Below are 21,617 nucleotides of genomic sequence, written 5' to 3' on the forward strand. Positions count from 1 at the left end.
ACGGTTCTAAAATGTGAACGTTCCGAAATTTGACTAGTATCCCACATAGCAGATCTGCAGGTTTGAAGGAATGAAATTTAATACTAAGACTTTTTAAAATGTAAAACAATTTAAGACCACTTTCGCAATAAAAAAAAAACACATTCGCTGGTAAATACATAACCACTGAGCCTGCTTGAATGTCTCTGGACATGTTTGTTTTAATATATTTTGTGCATTGTTGCAAGTGTTAAGAAATTGTATGTAAATTAATTGATTATGAATGCATGTAGCCTAAAGTATGTAGCCTATATAGTGACCCTACTCTTTAGTCACTTGCTTTCTAGCAAGGCATGACACATTAGACCAGTGCTTTGACAATGTCACCGCATATGACAAACACTGAAATGGTGGCAAAAGGACATAAAAACAATCATCTTTTATCGGATTACGTTGTTGAAAAATTATTCCGAGGGTTCTAGTTGACTGCTGTGGCTTCAAGCCATCAAAAAGAGCAGAGATAATTTCGACTCACAACTTCACAGCAAAAACGTATAGAAAACATGACATGTTTGTAGTTAACTCATTTCATTATAGTACTTTAAATCGCTAAGAATATGTTTGCATTTATGATGCTTTTGTGTCATACTTTCGTTTAATCATCTAATCTGTCAAATCTAACAACAATCAGCGTGATTTCTGGCACCACTTACTGCACATACGCTGATATTTTTGTAAATAAGAAGATTGGTCTATAGACCTTATTCACAGCAGTGCCATGTTTGATTATTAATGTGAATGTAAACAAGACTGTGAGGGATAGACATACCATTTCTTCAATGGCATGCACGGTATAAATCTGTAAAAAGCTCCAATATCCCATCTGATTTTGTACAGCTCTTGTTGCCTGGAGTTTTTTGTCTACTGAGTGTCCTTGAAAATATAGTTTTCCAATGTTTTGTACACAGAATGATCCAAAAACATTTTAAACTGCAGTACATCTCATTGAACAGACTGTATGTCTATCCAGTGCAGCCTCGTTGTCATTGCCATTAAAAAAAATCAAAGATACCGCTGCTGTGAATGAGGTCTAGCATGTGCTGAATAAAAACATTTTTAAAACCCAGTTTTCTTGGCAAATAACTTTACCAAAATCTTCAACAGGTAGTTAAAGGGCAGTTCATTTAAAAAATAATAATTTCTGTCATCACTGTTCAGTCTAGTTTAGTCTCGGTCACCATTCTCTGTTATTGCATCTTGTTTTTCATTCAATGTAAGTGAATGGTGACAAACTCCCTAATATCTCCTTTTGATATCCACTGAAATAAGAAAGTCATACATGTTTGCAACAGCATGAAGGTAAGTGATGACAATTTTAATTTGAGTGAAATTTCAAGTTAATTTATCATCAGTTCATTTAAAAATGGCCGTTTAAAGTGGACTATGTATTGACAATGTTAACAGATTCAATTATGAAAGAGAAAGAGAGGGAGAGATGCTGTGCAGCTGCTTTCCCCTGATTGGTCTGAATAACTCACAGCATCATGCAGGCTGCTCTGTCTTGTCTGTCCATGCGCTGTCAGTGTCCTCTTTGTTCTGCAACATTTTTAATGCGTGAGAAAAGGGACGTGTGGCGCGAGATTGTGAGAACAGTGTCAATTTTGTTGGCAGCCCTAGATCTAGAGTGATGGAGATATAACTGGTGTATCTCTGCAGCTGAGTAGTTCTGTTAGCATATAAAATTAGTAGTTCTAATTATTGTCAAAAGTGATTTAAAATAAGGAAGCGCACAATTTGAAAGGAGTCAAAAGACCGCTCCAACCTTGCGCACATGCAAATTGTAATGCTGACGCTTTGTCGATTATAAGCAGGAGCGAATGTGTTAGAGACGCAAAATAATGCCATTTGGATTAACGGGTTTATGAAGGTTATAAATGTGTAACATCGTAAGTTCAGTAAAAATTTGCTTCCCTGCACGTGCTCACACTAAACTCAAGCGTCAGCTGCTAAATGAGGACACACGAGAGAGAGAGAGAGAGATGATTTTGCCTCATGCAGATTGTACTGTTTTAAGCGTCTCCTCTATTCATGCCCCCAAATTTAAGACCTCAGCAAACTAAATTTAAGACTTCTTTTTATTTAATTTTTTTAAGACTTTAAGAACCCGCAGATACATACATGGTAATGTTTTTTCTGTTTGGGGTCAAATTGACCCCACCAAAACACATTGAAGAAAAAAACAAAACAATACAAGAAATCAAAATAAACAACAGGAATGAGTGTTTGTCTACAGTATTTACACAAGTCAGAGAACTTCAGTATGCACATTGACTCAATGTTTTATATCAGTGGTCTCCAAGACCCCATACATAACGAACGTAACATTTTTCATGGGTGATTTTTGATGCATGTTATCAAGTTTAAAATATTGTGTTCTGCATCAGACAATCGACTATTAAAAACACTACTCAAATATGAAAAAATTATTTTCCTTTGTGCACTGGCCTGCTGTGGGTAACACTGAATTTTCCTGTACTTTCTGAATCTCTTACCAAATTGAGTCCACTTAGAGGTGCTTTGGATGTGTGACATTGAGTTGTTGGATGCTGGAAGGAGAAATTATGTCATCTTTGTGTGCTTTTAAGCAAAGCCAATTGTGGCAATATTTGTAATATTTTGATTCTAAATTAATTTTAATTATTGGTTTTTGTTGAAGTAATGCATACCAAAATACCATTATCTGTTTTTATAGTGGAAAGGAAACGCGAAGCAGTACGGGAAAATTGGAAGCTTATTAGAATGGTATGCGGGTTAAATATCTGAATACGTGCAGAGCACATTTTATAAAAAGCCAAATTTCAACACTTGTTTTCTCAATGAAATTGTGTGAAATGATAAAAACGTGATAGTCTGCACAAGTCTACATAAAGACTGTGTGTGCCATACACAAATCTATTGGTTTCTAAGACAGATCCAGTTGAGTGCAAATGTTTTTTTACAGTTATTAAAAAATTGCTCATTTAATTTTCCCCCCAAAAGAAAAGCATAGTTTGTAAAATTTAACTTATTTTGAAACCATTCTTGGAAATGTTTGTAAATAAAACTGACATTTTAATTTACGATCAATCAATTACTCGTTTTTTGTTGGTTAGCTTAATCTCTACAAAATTACTTAAAAACGCCCATCCCTAGAATCATACTGATCCTTAAATCGAATAGTTAATGCAAAAAAAAAACAAACAAAAAAAAAAAAAAAAACACCACACGTTTTCATGTGAATATGTGAGCCATTGTGAATGAGCTTCTATCATGAATTAATGAAGACTCAAATAGCAGATTTTTCAGATGCCTTGAAATATGAAGCTGAATGGACTTTCTGGTCCTTTTTTAAGCTTCAGAGTGAGGCACTATCCATTGCCATTGTACTGAAAAGATGGAGTGAGATCTTTGTGTTCCGCAGAAGAAAGTAAGTCATATGGGTTTGGAACAAAATGATGACAGAATTTTTATTTGTGGGTGAAAAAGTATATTTTTCAAGCTATTACAGTGACATTACGGTCTCTCAAACCCCAAACAGAACATGAAGGTGATTCAACGGCATATTTCAGAACTGTAAATTCCCAGCCATGACAATAGCAGCAACATGAGTGAGAGTTAAGACTCCTCTATATCAGACACTTCCAGCAATTATATTTGACACAAAATAGATCACATTAGTTTACAAGTTGTGCACCCTAACATGAGCCAAGAACACTTTGGATAAGACTTAAAGGGAGCGCCTAAGCCTTGATTATATGTTGGCTTTCACTTGCAATTCCTGTGTAATTCCCCACTCTAACCACAAACAAATTTCTCAACAGTCTGGCAGGCCTTATTTTCTCAGTGTCAAATTGGGCGGTAGTGTAATGGATGACGAGGAAATAGGAGCCTGGGAGCAGAGTGGTGGCCTAAGGGCATGACCAAATGACCAAATTCACGTACCGTTCTTGCGCTCTTTAATGGGTGGAAGGCTCTGAGCCGGCAGCAGAGACAGTTCCTCCAAGTCATGGGTCACCGCTTCACTCCGTGGGCTTGGGACGAAGACCCCCAGCATAACAAAATCCCCCTCCATTCCCAGACTCTCTTGGGGCTCCATATCTCCTCAGGCGTGGGGAGAGGCGAAGGTCTCTCCCTGGAAACTACCACGGCTAGCGGGTGGAACTGGTGGGAACCTCGGACTGCAGACTGCCAGAAAGAAACAAAAGGCTTTCAAGTTTTAGAATGTTCTAATAATAATAATAATAATAATAATAATAATAAATTACTAAGAATGCAAATGAGGCTGAAAATGTATGTTGTTGTGTTGTGGTAACAAACCTCATTAACTTGTAAGGGGGTTGAATGAATGTTAAAGGGAAAATTCACCCAAAAATATACTTCTGCATTATTTACTAAAGCTCATTTTGTTCCAAACTCATATCACAAACAGATTGTGTTCCATGGAAGAAAGAGTCCAGAAATATGTTTTTGGAATAACAGGAGGGTGAGAAAATGACAGAAGTTTCATTTGTGGGAAAACTATCCCTTTTAATGAACTTCGAAAAGGCCAACAATGCAGCTCTGTGGCTCATGTACTGGCAACTCAATTTGTACTTTGATATTCCAAACAAATTATGCGATAAACCCACAAGAAAAGGATGATATAAGGAGACGCAAGATATGCTCTTATTTTTCAGAGCTTCCTCTAAATAGCTTAAGAGAAATGTAACCCGTCAACCCCCAAAAAATATTTACCATATACTCCCAAGTATTTACTGAAATAAGTTTGATGGTCCTCCCGGTAAACCCTATAAAAAAATCTCTTAAATCCTTATGGCTGATGTTTTAAAAGTGCACATTCTATAAGACTGGCTGTGGCTACAGTCCAAGACAAGGTATATGGGAGAATATGCAGGCAGCAAGTCTGGGCCAGCTGTTTAATGTGTTATTCTGACAGATGCTCTCTGTGCAATGTGATCTACATGATGGTAGGCCGAGAGGCCAAACGATACTTTTTTCGATACCAATTTTATGAAATCCGTATTAACAAGATTACAAACATTACCTAAAAACAACGCTGGTTTTATTTTTCAGTTTGTTGACTTCTTCTGGTCTCCTCATGCCAGTGTCGGCAGGGGCAGAGGCTATAACATTAATTTGAAGAGGAAAAAAAAACAAACAAACAAACAAACAAACAAAGCTAAACTGTTATTTCAGCCAACCCTAATGATAAGTACGGTTTAACAAGATAACTAGTTTAATGTACATTAAACTTGTTCAATGTACATTAGACTTGTTCAGTTACTGTCAACCTTAAAGCATTTTTTGCATCGATTTAGCTAGCAATCTATAGCCATACATCCAAACAATATCTAACGTTATGTAGGTCCCAGTTTATAGGACTATGTCACCACGCACAGAAAAGTACACAAGCATGTGCCACTATAAGTTAGCCAATTTTGTTTGTTTGCTAAACAACGTGTTGATAATTCAGGTGTCTGAACTGACAGAAGGTCTACTGTGGCACAAGGCACTGAACATTTTAATGATGGTTACGGGAGCAATGTGTCACAACACACAGTGCATCACAGCCTGCGGTGTATGGGGCTGCATAGCCACAGACTGGTCAGAGTGCCCATGATGACCAGTTCACCATCGAAAGGGCCAACAATGGGCACTCGAGTGTCAGAACTGGACCTTGGAGCAGTGGATGGTCACCTAGTTTGAGGAGTCCCATTTTCTTTTACATAAAGTGGACGGCCGTGTACGGGTGTCAATTTCCTATGGAAGCGATGGCACCAAAATGCACTCTAGGAAGACAACAAGCCGGTGGAGGGAATGTGACGCTCTGGGCAATGTTCTGCTGGGAAACCCTGGGTCCAGGCTGTGGATGTCAATTTGACACGTGCCACCTACCTAAGCATCAATGCAGACCAAGTACAACCCTTCATGGCAATGATATTCTCTAATGGCAGCAGGATAATGCGCCCTGTCACACTGCACATATTGTCCGAGAATGGTAGAAAAACATGATGAGTTAAAAGGTGTTGCCCTGGCCTACAAATTCCCCAGATCTCAATCAGGTTGAGCATCTGTGGGATATGCTGGACTACCAACTATGACTAAACAATGTAATAAAATATTACTTTAAAGAAATTTCATTGGCTGTTCTTTTATCTATCAGTGAGGAACTTTTGTATTTCTATCATTTTCAAGTATAAGATTTCAAGGCTAAAAGAGATAAAACTTTCCAGCAAACACATTGACTATAAAGTTTCTAGATACAGTGGCCACACAAAGTATTTAAACACTAAAGCTACACATACAAATGTATGAATGTTATTGCAGTGGGTAACATAATATCAAACCAAGTGACATTTATTTTAAAGAATGATACCACAAGCACACTTTTCAAGCAAAACATTTCACAAACAGAAGTTTATTAGTTCAAACCTACTGGAACACAATCATAGTTAATGTGGAGATCTACACCTTTGGTTTCTCTACTCAGACATCTGTGAACTTTAAAGCTTGTGTATTTTTTTTTTCAGCTTTAAAAACCTTTCAAATCAACCATATGAATTACCCATTAGCAATTTATTTTAACCAATCATAATACTGTATGAAACCACGCTGTCTAATAGGATCGCCAAGTACGGTCATTATCTACTACAAAGCATTGTGAGACAAGCAACGGTTTTTGTATTTAGAGAGGACTCTCTTCACTGATGTCCCAACCAACACCCACAATCTTCTCATGGTGATATTCTCTATGGAGGCTTGAGTTCTGCAGGGTTTATGGTGAGAAAATGTACAAGCCCATCCCTCTGGGCCTATGTTTCTGTTTTGAAGTATGCTTCTGGAGAAGTCTATGTTCCGCATTACTATCGCTATGCATGTTCTGATTACATTTTTTTGTAATGATGAAAATGTAGGAGGACTTCAGAGGCGTGGCTTGCAAAAGACAACCTCAATTAATTAAAACTGCACTGTTACAGGGACATATTTTGGTTAGTAGTCTAGTTGGCAAGAAACATCTCTGGTAACACATGTAACCTCGGTTTCCTGAGATGAAGGACAATACTGCAAGCACTATGGGGAATGCCCTTTAACAGAACCTTGTTGAAACCTTTATACAATCACGCCAATCCTTTGTTTGGCAATGGTGTCTGAGCCCAGACCCTGTAGGTGCAGTTGCTCTATATAAGCAGGTGCTCGGTCACCATTTCTTCCGAATTTTCTGTTTGAGGGACAAAAGTGAGTTACTCATATTACGAAATTCTGAAGTAGTAGTGCAGCCAGCTTTCGCAAGGTCTCATTCCCTTCATCTCAGGGAACCGAGGTTACATGTGTAACATATGACATAGCACTCCCAGTGATATAAAAATAAATAGAGACATTCATAAGGAGCCACAGGACAATGACTTATAAAGTCATATTAAAGTGTATATGAATAGTCCATCATGGCGGATGCCAGATAGAAATTAATGTAGTCTGGGATCTGTAGAAATCATAACTATAGACAGTTTGGTTTATTAACCCTCTCACAACATGGTTGGAAAAGTAGGTTTTATTTCTTATGGGAGTGCTTTTGACTTTTAAAGGGGCAGTTCTGTTGATTATAGTCGGTAGCCCTCAAGTAATAAGGGCTGTGGCTCACCCACTTATATGTAAGAAGCACTCGATACAGAGAGAAATTTTGAGGAGATGGATGCCACGTCCAGGCTATAAAATCTCATGAACGTGTTTTGTGAGGAATATCCTGCTGCCAAATATATGTCCTGTAAGGACACACCATTTGTCCATGTCTATGAAGAGGCTATGCCTCTGGTTGAATGCGCTTTGACACCAATAGGGCAATTTGCGCCCTGTGATTTGTAAGTGAGGGCAATTGCATCAATAATCCAAAGAGAGAGCCTTCGTTTGAAGATGGGCATTCCTTTTGTGCATCCTCCATAACAAATAAAGATCTGATCCGACAGCCTAAACTGATGGGTGCACTCAACATATGTGTGCAATGCACTCACAGGGCAAAACACATGAATAGATTGCCCTTCATCTGAATTAAACAGTGAGGGAAAGAAGGCTCACAAATGAACCACCTGAGACTTTCATGTCCACTCTGACTTTGTTGATGACAGAATGGAGGCGGCACACTGGGGAAAATACATACTTGCATTTTGCCGGCCATTTTTGAGCCTGCCATTTTGGGACATGGATTACAAAAGGGGACAGTGGGCATTCTCTGTGGAAGCAAGTAGTTCGACTTCCGCATTGCCAAATGTTTCCCAAATCCTCATCACTGTCTGAGGATGAAGTCTCCATTTCCCTGTTAATGCTCCCTGGCGTGATAACAGATCCACTCTGAAATTCATACAGCCCGGGACATCTGTTGCACGCAATGAGAGGAGATGACGCCCACTCCATTGCAGGCGTTGTGTCATGCTCATTATTTGTGGTGATCGGTGTCTGCCCTGGTGATTTATGTGCACCACTACTGTTGTGTTGTCCGAACGAATCAGAACACGGAGATTCACAATGTTGGAATAAAAAGCTCTCAAAGCTAAAAAGACAGCCAGTAGTTCTAGGTTGTTGATGTGCCACGCCCATTTCACACCTGTCCAGTTGCCGAAAGTTGGGTGTCCATCCCACATTGGTTGGATGCATCTGTGGTCACCATTTCTGAAAATTTTACCCAGCATTCTACCCTGTTGATAGAAGGCCGGTGCGGTCCATGGTGCTAGAGCAGCCAGAAAGCAGAGAGTCACCGCGATGCGTATGCACCCGAGGTTCCTGGCCCGAGGTGGAATGTGTCACTTGAGCCAGTACTGGAGAAGTCTTGTGTGTAACAGATCGAATGGTATGATGGAGGATGCCGCCACCACAAAACTCAGCATTCCCTGAAATGACTTCAGTAGCAATGTTTTCCCCAGTTTGAACGGAGACGGACACCGAAGAATGGTCTGTATGCGCCCGTTCATGAGGTGCACATACATGCTCACGGAGTCGAGACAAACTCCTAAAAAAGGAGATTTGCTGCCTGGGAAAAAAAAGCGCACTTTTTTTTTTTTTTTTTCCAGGCAGCAAGTGCGCTTTTCGCGCAGTTGACATTCAGACCCAGATTTTTCAAATGGCAAAGCAGCAAGTCTCAGTGTTCGCCCAGTAGTTCCTCTGATTGGGCTAGTATTAACCAATCGTCAAGGTAATTCTAAAAACACACACGGTTCATTTCCAATGGGGTGAGCGCTGCATCAATACATTTCTTGACTGTGCGGGGAGCCAGAGACAGAGCAATATGGAAGGACTTTGAATTGATCTGCAGTTCCCTCAAATACGAATCTCAAAAAGCACCTGTGACGCAGTTCAACTGTACACATCCACGATCTATTGACGCAAACCAGTCCTGAGGACAGATCTGCGATCATTTCTTCTCGAGTAAACATTTTGAATGGGTGCGTCGCAAGTGCACGATTCAAGTGCCTCACATCTAGAATGGGCTGAAGCCTGCCGTATTTCTTTAGAACTAGAAAATAATGGCTGTAAACCCTGCTGTGTGTGTCGCAGTCTGGAACAGTCTCAATCACGTTTTTTTGCAAGGAGATTGTGAATCTCTATGCGCAACACCGGCACATCTTGTAGTTGGACCACAGATTGCAAGACGTTGGTGAAGCGAGGTGGCCGTTGTACAAACTGAATCGTATAACCATGCTCGATCGTTTTTAACAATCAGTCTGACATGGCCATAAGGGGTCCCCACGCAGCGGGACCGTGGGCTTATTGATTCGCTTGCTATAGGAGATAGAGCACCGCTCACCATAGGGAAGCTGTTGAGCATAAAAAGGAAATGGCCCTTTTTCTGAGAATGAGTGAGCATCTAGTGTTTGTATAATGGGTGCTTTTTTCTCTTTTGTGAGAACAATCTTTGAGTAATACACACAGAAGCAACATTTTGAACCAGTTTCCGATGAACAGTATTGGGAAAGAGGGGAGAAACATAGCTTGCCTCAAACTGAGGCAATGAATAACAGTGAGCTCAGGGGCTTCACAGGGCTAGGCATGTCAGGAACATTTCTGCTGCCAAGCCAGCAATGGCAGGTGCTTATGCTTAGGCTACGGTTTGCTTGGCTTCACAGATGGCTCAGTAGTAGCTTTCAGTTGCAATGGGGCAGCGATGGATTATTTGTCAGGGCATTCTATGCCTCCCGCATCTCCGTGAGAGTTAACCAAATATGCCGGTCCAGAACCACCAGGTTGCTCATTGCTTTGCAGATGGCTTGAGTGGTAGCTTTAGTGGCTCAGAGCGAGATCGATCCTAGAGTGCAGCATCTGAAGATTCATGCCCTAGCAGTTTCTCATGCATTGTCGCCATGAGAGCTGCTTGTGCATGGGCACGGGCCCAGACCAGCTCTCGTGCTCATCTGGCGGCGGGATGTGCCATTTGCATAGGGAACACTTGTGGAACGAAATCTTTAAAAAGACACATATCACGCAAGCGTAGCTTTAACTAAAGAGCCGCTATGTAACTTTTGGCCCTCTAGCGGTTAAAAAAAAAAGTATGCGTCTTGCAGAAGAACATTGTTGTGCCTTTGAAACACCTTTGCCTGGTTTTATTTCTTGTCTTGGACAACTGCCCAAAAATAAATAAATCTGTCACCATTAATTTTAATTATATGGCAAAAAGATGTAATGAAATTAAATGCTCACGGAGACTGCACATTCTGCCTAACAACTCTTACCATGTTCAGTGGAAGACAGAAAGTCCTTGGTTTGGAACCTACATAAGGTAAGTAAATTATTTTCATTTTTGGGTGTACTATCCCTTTAAGCAAAAAAAGCAGCTTAAAGAAAAGCGTTCATTAATGTTGATCAACTGTTTTACAATAATAGATAAAAACATCAGCAGATGAATGATATTTACCTGTTAGAAGAGAAGAGGACTGGGAAGGACACTAACAGGAGCACACCGACACAAAGATCACTAGGTCATGGCGTCTCTGAAACACACAGGAATATGTTGGCATTAAACAACAACAACAACAACAAACAACAACAACAACCGTTTAAACTACATACTGTACACCTTGTCATCAGCACAGTTTTCCACAGGTGAAACCAGTACCATTCCATCCGGCTGGCAAAACAGCACATGAAGGGGACAAGGGAAGGGAAGGGCAGTTTGCATCTAATCAATGCAGTTGCTGTGGAAACGGTGAGCTGTTTGTGTGCTGATTAATGGCTAAACAATAGCTTGACAGATATTTATGCATGTATGTATGCCACTCCACATAAGAGGCCATCAAGAGAAATGGAAAACAAGCTCATGATAGTCTGCACTCAATGCTCAAAAATAGCCTCCGCAAACAAGGGAGACATTCATATTCATTAAAGCACAAACAAGACAAATAATCATCTGGCATCACGCTTTTACACAAATACTCTGGCTACTTTTTATCTTTATTCTCACACACCAGAAGAGTCATTCAAACAGATATAAGCAAAGTGTTTTTTGCATAATCTGTTTAGAATATCTTTACATTATTGTGTGGAACTAATTGGGAGTACTCTTTAAAGAAACAAACATCTAACTACTACCTTATTTCAATATAAATGTATAGCTAATTAAGAAAAACTTCATTGTTAACTAATATACTGGATAATGCAGAAGCAAAATTAACAGTAATTCCGGTGATTTTTTTTTTGTGGAAATTTTTTTCATTTTGTATCTGGACTTTAAAGTAGGGGTGGGGAACCTTTTTTCCATTAAGTGCAATTTGCGCATTTACCAAATTATTTGCGGGCCATACAATTGCTGATTGTAGGCTGGAATTAATGTACGCATTCCATTACGTGCTCACACACCAAAAGGTCGGTCTATTATACAATATTTTATGTTGTTATCATGTAAATTTATTTTTAAACATTATTTGAAAGGAAATGTTTTATGGTTAATTAAACCAAGGCAACTTTTTAGTGAACCGAACTTTTGAGCATCTACATCGGAGATGTTGTTTGCGAGTAGAGCTCAAATGTTGCGCAATGTGTGAAGGCTAAAAATGGGCACGTGTGTGTAAACAGAGCAGCGCCATTCACTGACGCACTGGAGCTGCACGTGCATTTTATACATTTTCTTATTAAACACAGCCTTTTGTGATTCACAGAACTATCACATGTCTTCAAGTGGATTTGAATAAAATGCAAAAGCCATATGAGCTACTATAATTGTGTTTTTATGATTCTTTTTTTGAGCTTCACAGTAACGAACATGACTAACACACAGTATCGGATTTGGATCGGGCTCGTCAGACCAATAACCGATCCATCTAAAAGCTTCAGTATTGGATCAGTGCATCCTTATTATGAAGTATCAATCTATGTACCGATTACCATTGTCCTATATCTGCCAAACATGTTGAGTGGTATAAACATCATCTGATGAAACTAGAGTGTGTCTAACCTTTTGACACAATCAGGTTTCAATGTAAAAACTTAATTAGGTTTACCATCAAATGTAGTTACCATCAGAAGACAAACTCTGCTGTGGTTGGCACCATACGGTTTTGTCACATGACTCCATAATGCTTTACTGACAGCCCAGAGTCTTCTTTACTGAAATCAGTCGGTTTAAACGAATTTAAGCATTGCATATAGCAAAGCCAAAATACAATGCCCATGCATGCGTTCGCGGAGTCATACGAGGTTAAAGCTGAATTACGTAATTTCTGTGCCACCAAATGGAATTGTAAAAATAAACATTGTTTTTAAGCAGCTTTCTGAATACAACCCACTTCTGCCTTTGGTCAAACAAAGAGATTGTCCCAACCCCAGCTCATACCATTTGTTGAGAAACATTATTGGGGCGGGTCTAAGTGGGTCTCTCAAAACAAACGGAGCAATTTTCATAGCGCAACAAACAGTTTGAGAAAATTAACCTTTGAATGGCTAACTAATAGTTGTCATCTGGATATTAAGCTGTGACAGGAGAAAGAATTTTAACACAGAAAGTTACAATACTTCAACTTTAAGTCTTACGCCAGCTTCATCTAAACTATTGCTTTTGATTTCTATGACAAATGGATAAAAATGTAATCCTAAATATGTGGATTAAAGGATGTCATGCTTCATAGAGTTAAACAAAGCCAGGGAAGGCAGATTAAGTGACTCGGTGTGCACTGTGATCTTGTTATCTTCTGCAGAGAAGAAAAAAAGGCTGTTGAATGTCTCAACTCCAGCAGACATGCAACCCCCCTTGGTTTGCTTTCTTGGCTGCTCACATTCCCTGCTTTCAATCTTATTTAACGGAGTTTAAAGACGTTCTGCTGTTTTCTCGCTAAGGATCAGCAATAAGCCCCTTTCAGTGACACTGACAATTCATCTTAGTCCAGCATGATTTCTAAACCTCAAACAGAATTATGTTTTATATTTTAAAGAGGAAACTTGGGTCAAGTGAGGACATCATTGTATTGCCAGCTGCCAGTAAACTGGACTTAGTTTGGATGGCCAATGCAAGCTCTGCCACACCTCATCTGCCATGGATACTTTGCGTTGGGATGCATTTACACTCCACCTAGAACAGGAAGTAAGAATGTGCATGACCGAGCACTCAAAAACAATTGTAAACAATTTACCTCTCCCTGGGGAGACCGATTATGGCTGTAGTGTGGGGCTCATCAACAAAATCACACATTATAAATAAGTAATGGGCTCTCAATTGTAACTGAAACATGAATTGGTTAAATTGAAATAAAAGTGAATGATGATTGAGGTTGATAGTCCCTAACATTCCGTCTAACATTTCCTTTTGTGTTCCATGCAAGAAAGAAACCCACACAGGTTTAGAAAGCATGAGATTAAATAATTGATGGCAGAATTTTAATGTTTGGGTGAACTATCCCTTTAAGTCTCTTAACCAAGTATGCTACGTTGAACGGAAAATATCACAAATGTAAATTTTTCAAATGTGTTTACTTGAATAGTTAACAGTTGTTACATAAAGTCCAAACACGAATCAAAATGGTGTTTGGCTGACTATATAATAGCCGTATTACAGCATTACTACACAATGAGAACTTCAACCCACACAAACACTTCATGACTCATCCACAGTAAACCAGAGGGGGTCAGCTGTGTTGCTAAATATAGTTGTGAGACCAGCCAGAATAAGCATCTGGAGTAAAAAAAAGAAACCACTCCGACACTTTTCCATGTGTGTGCAGAGAATGCAAGCATCAGGAGTCAGCACAAAGAAAACACTGCAACACTGAGTGAGGAAAAGGAAAGAGAGGGTGAAAATTCCTTTACAATTCCCAAAAATGACCTAACATTGCAACCAACTTTCCCAAAAACCCTGCTAATTCCCAAGGGGCCATCCCTGAGCAGTGCACATTGCCTTTGCCCCTCCCACTTGCCCTCATCCCATTGGTCACAGAGTGAGAATATGGTTAAACCATAAATCAAAATAGCTTGCCATCAGCAAATCATAATGCTGATCGGCCATAATAGGTTTAATTTACAATCAATCCACAAAATGATGCAGATTTGCTCAGAAGTCATGCTCAAAAATGAAATCATCTGTTTTAAAAGCTGACTTCTCTGGTTCTTCTCTAAACCATACAAATACTTCTCCAATTCTTCTTCCCACTATCACAACCATACGATTCAACCCAATATTAGAGACATGCATTTGTTAGTTGTTTTAATAGGTTTCCACGAAACCTAAAACATTACTTCACTGTTTTAGAACAACGGATGTATCTCAGCATGATTCATGTAAGTTGGCCATTTTCATCAAGCAACAATGTGGCAAACAATGACATAAACCGGTTGATAATTTTGAATAATGGCCAAAGTGATGAAATAAGTGCGTTCATAGTGTTCTCTTTTATAATTGGGTAAACAGAAACATATCAACACCAGACATCAGTGCGTCCTTATTCAGAGCCAACATGACAATTACTTTTACTGAAAAGGTTGTTTCAACATGATCACACAGGAAATCAACATGTTGGTTCTGAATGTACCCTGAAATTGTCCCCTTTCCCAGTTTGGCATTAATTCAAACAATCACCATTCCATCTGATGCTACTGATGACCAAACACAGGTTCTAATCCAATGGAAACTAGGAAGTAAACAATGGCATGCACAATAAAATATACATTCCTTTTGACTACATTCAAATTTACAACAAAAATACAAAAATACAATGCTTTTGGCGCCACTTAGTGGACATTTTACAAACACTTTCAATTTTGGCCACTAGGGGCAGTGGATCAGTAATTTCAGTAAGCAATGACACTTCTGCCAAATTTGCATTGTGATTAGCCTTGCTGTTTACTAGAATTATTTACGAGAGATACTTAATCTATGCTATACTTCATCTAAAACAGCATTTTGCCAAATCTTTTATAATTATGCATGCAGCTTTTATGACCCAACTTAATTGAGAGTTTACTTAGAATATTTGTACCTTTAAAATAATATGTTGCCACTGTGCAGGACCATTTAATATGAGCTACTGAATGCAAAAAGGTGAAAAACTTAAAATATTCAATACAAATTAAGCTCAATCGACAACATTTGTGGCGTAATGTTGATTACCAGAAAACATTTTAAATGGTCTCTCCTTTTCTTTAAATCAAAAACAAAAATCTGGGTTACAGTGAGGATCTTGCAATAGAAGTCAATGGGGGCTAATCCGTAAACATTAAAATACTCACCGTTTTAAAAGTATAGCCACAAGACATTTACACATTCTATGTGATTATGTATGATAAAATTGATTACTGATCCGTGTAAAGTTATAACCACTTTTGCACCTTTGTTGCCATGATGATGTAATGTCAACAAACCCTAAAAAGATTTAACAGAAGAAATAATGTGCTTTTATAAAATTATAAGCTTCACATTTCTGCCTTTTAAACCCTCCAAATATTCGCACATTCACTTCCATTGTAAGTGCCTCTCTGTAAGCGAAGCTAAATTCAATTTTTGTTTTTAAAGAAAAGGAGGTAGGAGTCGAAATGTTTTTTTCTGGTAATCAACATTATGCCACAAATACTGCAGATTGAGCTTAACTTGTACCAAGCCTGGAATATTCCTTTAAAAGGAATAGTTCAATCAAAAAAGTTAATCCGTCAATCATTTTCTTTTTCACATTTTTTGCTCTCCAAAGAAAACAAAAGGCGATGTTAGGCAGAATGTCAGCTGCATGTCAGCTGCAGTCATTTTTCATTTTCATTGCATGAAAAAAGATGCAATGAAAGTAAATGGTGACTGAGACAGAGCGTTCAATTTAATATTTCTCTTTTGTTACCATGTAAGAAAGTCACACAAGTATTTGGAGAAACATAAAGGTAAGTAAATGACCGAAATTGACATTTTTGGGAGACTACTTTTAAAAGAGATTGTGACCACAGAACCTAAGATATGCATGTTCTCTTATACTTCTATAAAAAATGTAAACATGGACATGTTGTGGCGTCAACTAATGTTAATTCCCACTGGAACTGCTGTCATCTTTACGCTCTGTAATAAACTGATAGAGATGGGTTCATAGAAGACAGCTACATAAGCCATAGAGAGCAGATCAAAGGCATTCTTTAAGTAATATTATCAGAGAGCGGCATCCCACGCAAATTTGTTGACCATTTGAGAAGCTTCACATTTTTGGTTGCCGACACTGGCTGTCTAATTAAGTTGACTTTGTTTGGTCTAAAGACACCTGAATCTGGTTCATCAGCATCAAAGCCTATGAGGTCAAGGGTGTCACATGACATCTCAGTGGAATGTTATTGTGCAAAAGATTTTTTTATTTATTTGTCCCATTTTTCTTTTTATCAGACATTCGTTTGAACTCTTATGAAAAAAACAGGGATGATTTTTGGTTTAACTGAACAAAAAAGCAATGATCTCAATCTTGTTTGTGAACCTGAACTTTCCAAACTACAGTTCAAATGTACAAAATAACGGTTACCTGTTGCTTAAAATTTGAGGCTTCAACATAGTTATCGTTACTTGTAAGTCAAACAGGCAACACAGCACACCAAGAAAACAATGTCCAGACCACGATCACTATAAATACCAGGACCTCCAACTCTCTAAGTTTTACTTGAACACAGCTCTGTGGTCTAAAGGTCCTCCCTACACAAAAAATCTATTGTAGACATGGATTGCGGGATGGAAAGCAATATAAAAACACAGGCAGTTCTTTTCAACATGGTCAGAATTTCTTTGATTTTAATTCACAGAAAGGGAACAGTCCAGACCATTAATTCTTTCAGTACTGGTTGAGGAAGAACTCATTTATGTGAAATATGCGGTGGTGAACAGACACCTGTGGTGGGAAAAATTCAGTCTGCCATCAGAGAGGAATGTTTGATTTATTTAAATAAGCTATTTATTTTAGGTAAATGGTAATTGATCTGCACTTATATAGTGCCTTTTTAAGCCTTAACAGTATTCAAAGCACTTTACACTGTGACTCATTCACCCATTCACACACACACACATTCATACACCAATGGCAGCAGAGCTGCTATGTAAGGTGCTAGCCTGCCATTGGGAGCAACTTGGGGTTCAGTGTCTTGCCCAAGGACACTTCGGCATGTGGAGTCGTGTGGGCCGGTATTCGAACCACCAACCCTGCAATTAGTGGCCGACCCGCTCTACCAACTGAGCCAAAGATGCCCGAAGTGAGAAAAGTAGATTTTTTTTTTAATTAAAAAATAAATAGTAATAAACATTTAGAGAAAAAAAAAAAGACGTGCATATAAGGGTGTGTTCACACTTGGCAGGTTTGGTTCGATTAATACGAACTCTGGAGCGATTGTTCTGTTAGTGAGATTCATTTGAACAAATGTGAACGTTGTCACCCGAACCTTGGTGCGCACCAAACAAGCGGACCGAGACTGCCTGAAAAGTGGGTCTCGTCCACTTCCAAATGAACTCTGGTGCGGTTTGATTGATATATGAACGCAACATGGACCAAATCTAAACGGACCAAAAACAGGAGTAATTAGCCTAATACTAACCTTAAGCATACCTGGTTCCTCTCATCATAGGAGCTACGTTGCCCATTATAGTTCGGTACAGGCATCGGAACCGCCGTCAGCCATCCTTGCAGCATATCTTCATTTGTGTGTGCAACGGAGGAATTCCTGGCACTGTTTTGACTCATTTACACATTTTATTAGCTCTTCGTTTGTTCTCAGCTGGTTCTCGGCCAGCATTATTTTGGATGATCGGCAAGTTTCGTCAGAAAATATATGTCGTAAAAGCTGTCCAAGCAGGTTGTGACTTTTTCCTGATGCCTTTGGTTTTGTATTGTTAGGTTCAGAGTTAAAAATGCCAGTGTGAACGCTAAACAAACCAGGACTAAATGTATAGTTTTCTTTTTTGGTCCGGACCAAGAGGACCAAGAGAACTGAACTACAAGTGTGAACAGACACTAAGCTAAGAAGCCCCAAAGCCTTTAGGGGATAAAACCTGGGCAAACTGGCAAAGATAAACAGATTTAAAAAACATGGCCCTGCCTTTTAAAGCTGAATTCAAATATTATTCTTAACCATAACACTCGTTCACTTTCTTGGACAATTCTGTCTGGCACATTATAGTGGACTTCAATAATATAAAAAGATGCCAAAGTTATTTCAATAATGGCAATCTGGTTCTTCCAGTCCTGGGTGCTTCAGTCTATTTATTAAGTATTTCTTTGGGAATTCAAATGGGCTATAGTGTTGCAAATTGTAAGAAACAAAAGTAACACAAGTGGCATTGTACGTCAGTGTACCACACCCTTTTGTGATTTACCATGTTATTCGCTGAGGTTTTTCGAAAAATGAAATTGATTTAAGTATTCTATATTGCAAGGAAAAATAGCCTACAGCCCTTATTATATTTAGGTAATAAAGCTACCAGATTAAGGATTCTGCAGTATAGAATAATTCCTCTGTCCTCTGGCAGTAAACACAGAGTATTTCAGGCACCACACCTCGACGCAAATCAAAAAAAGGCCAAAAGGTCGCTGCATGGGAATGCTCAACAATGCTGCCTTGCAGACACACCCATAATGCCATGAATGTGTGCATAGTTAACAACATTTTAATGAGCTGTATAAAGGCCATTCAGTTTTTCTGGCAACACCAACTGCAATCGATGCCCTCATAGCTGTTGTGGTGAAGTAAGCACTGAATGTGTATATATCAGGCTCAGAAATTAAGGTGGGCTCAGGACAAAAATTTCACCAAAATTGACAAAAATGCCCACAAAATTCTAAATATAAAAAGGACAAAATATGCCCCAGCAATAAATTATTTTTTTTGTTGTAATTCTTCCCTTTTTCTCCCCAATTTGGAATTCCCAATGCACTCAAAGACCTCGAGGTGGCGTAGTGATTCGCCTCAATCCGGGTGGCGGAGGACGAATCTCAGTTTCCTCCACGTCTGAGACCGTCAACCTGCGCATCTTATCATGTGGCTTGTTGAATGCATTACCGTGGAGACATGGAGCATGTGGAGGCTTCACGCTATTCTCCGCAGCAGCCACGCACAACTCACCACGAGCCCAACAGAGAGCGAACCACATTATAGCGACCTCAAAGAGGTTACCCCATGTGACTCTACCCTCCCTAGCAACCAGGCCTATATCTAGTTATATACTGTATATTCTCACATAACATAGGAGTTAATGTTTATTTATAGGGATAGTTCACCTCAAAATTAAAATTCATCATTTACTCATCCTAATACCATCCCAGGTGTGTATGGCTTTATTTTTTCAGCTGAACACAAACAAACTTTTTTAGAAGAATATCTCAACTCTGCAGGACCATACAATGCAAGTAAATGGTGACCAGAAATTTAAAAGCACATAAAGGAAACATAAAAGTAATCCATACAACTCTAATTGTCGAACCTATATCTTCAGTAGTGATATTATAGGATAGGGTGAAAAAACTGATTAATATTAAAGCCTTTTTTTTTTTACTATAAATTCTCCTCCCTGCCCAGTAAGTGGCGATAAGCACAAAAAAATGTGACATGACAAATCAAAAGAAGATAAATGTGAAAGTTGAGATTTATAGTAAAAAAGAAAAATACTTAAATATTGATCTGTTTCTCACACACACCTATCATATCACTTCTGAAGACATGGATTTAACCACTGGAGTTGTGTGGATTACGTTAATGCTGCTTTTTGTGCTTTTTTCGAAGTTCTGGTCACATTCACATGCATTGTATGGACCTACAGAGCGGAAATATATTCTATTAAAAATCTTTGTTTGTGTTCTGCTGAAAAAAGAAAGTCATATACATCTGGGATGACATGAGGGGAAAGTAAGAACCTTTTTTAATTTTGTTAAAAACATTTTTGTCTCCCTTTAAAGGTAATTGGTAATTAATCCTATTTTAAATTCCAAAATGAGAAACTCTCTCAAACTCATCATGCCTGTATTAAATCCATAAGGACAATTACAAACTTTATAATTTTTTTAATTAATCAATAATTATTAAACTTGACAAAACAATAACTACCTTCGAAAAAATGTGATCAAGACATTACTATATTTAAACTACTGATGCACAATTCTTAAACGTGATAAACTGTTAAATAAACATTCCCCTAAATTTACTAGAAAGAGTTCTGAGACTGACATGACAATGTTTCAGAAGCAAATGTAAATAATTAAGTCATTCTGATAGGTAAGAATAAAGTTTATGATCATTCTTATAAATGATTGCGCAGGTATAGTGATAATCTGTCAAAGCTCTTCTAATGTACTAGACAGATACTGTGAATCATTCAATCACTTGTTGCATCTTATATTCAATACACAGGCAACAGGAGATAACAGTCGGGATAGAGAGGAGGAAATCTTACCTCACTTTTTGGCTTTCAAAGCAGTTGAGTTCACTTAAAGGCCACATCTAGAACAAAATGAAACTTCCGACTGGACATTTATTTTCTTTCTTCGCTGGAGTAGCAGTTGTTAGTGTTGGAGAAAGATGGCCGCTCTTATTGTGTTTAGCTGGAGCCGATGATGTAATGTAGTTGTGTTAACCCTTCACAACACACATCAAAACTGACACACCACGTCTACACTGCGGAACAATAGATAGTGCCATTTAATAAATTATTACGATTACAAACATTTAATTCCAATTAATTCTGATTAATAAAAAATAAATAAAAAACGAAACAATGTTGTGAACAAAAAACACCCATGAATGCACATACAATATCATGGAACTAATTATTAGTGTGCTGCTAAAGGATTCATAAGTCACATACGATCAGTTTAAGAAGATGAGGTGAACCGTACGGCTAAATGTTTAGCATCAGCCCAAGAAGGCTAAGCAAAAATATAGGCAATATACAGATATTTGGATAAAGCCAACTAAAATAAGATAAAAACATTTTTTTAATATTAATAATAAAAAAATAAAAGAAAACTAAGAACACATTATTACATCATCAGAAATAGTGAGCTATCATAAACATTTTATATGACACTGCCATCTGGTGTGCTCCCAAAGTCAGTTCATGCTTGCATGCTTCAAAACTTGTTGCAGATTGTCTGATCATACTAATTTATAATAAACACACACACACACACACACACACA

The 21,617-nt window shown here is 38.4% G+C and overlaps 1 protein-coding gene across 4 annotated transcripts in view; it reads right to left on the minus strand.

The window, feature by feature from the left end:
• The window catches only part of mrtfbb (myocardin related transcription factor Bb), a 48,376-nt gene extending 27,372 nt beyond the window's left edge, over positions 1-21,004 (minus strand). For 2 of the 4 annotated variants that reach the window (XM_052138691.1, XM_052138688.1), the window contains exons 1-3: positions 20,873-21,004; positions 10,916-10,991; positions 3,961-4,203 (exon numbers count right to left, since the gene is read on the minus strand). In XM_052138691.1, the coding sequence (XP_051994651.1) occupies positions 3,961-4,114 (154 nt within the window). In that variant the 5' untranslated portion in view covers positions 4,115-4,203; positions 10,916-10,991; positions 20,873-21,004. Of the gene's footprint in view, positions 1-3,960; positions 4,204-5,062; positions 5,142-10,915; positions 10,992-20,872 lie in introns of all 4 variants that reach the window. The other 2 variants (XM_052138689.1, XM_052138690.1) reach the window with 2 other exon arrangements.
• Positions 21,005-21,617: the final 613 nt, after the last annotated feature.

The sequence above is a fragment of the Xyrauchen texanus genome, chromosome 12 (assembly GCF_025860055.1).
Source record: "Xyrauchen texanus isolate HMW12.3.18 chromosome 12, RBS_HiC_50CHRs, whole genome shotgun sequence".
Lineage (NCBI taxonomy): Eukaryota > Metazoa > Chordata > Actinopteri > Cypriniformes > Catostomidae > Xyrauchen > Xyrauchen texanus.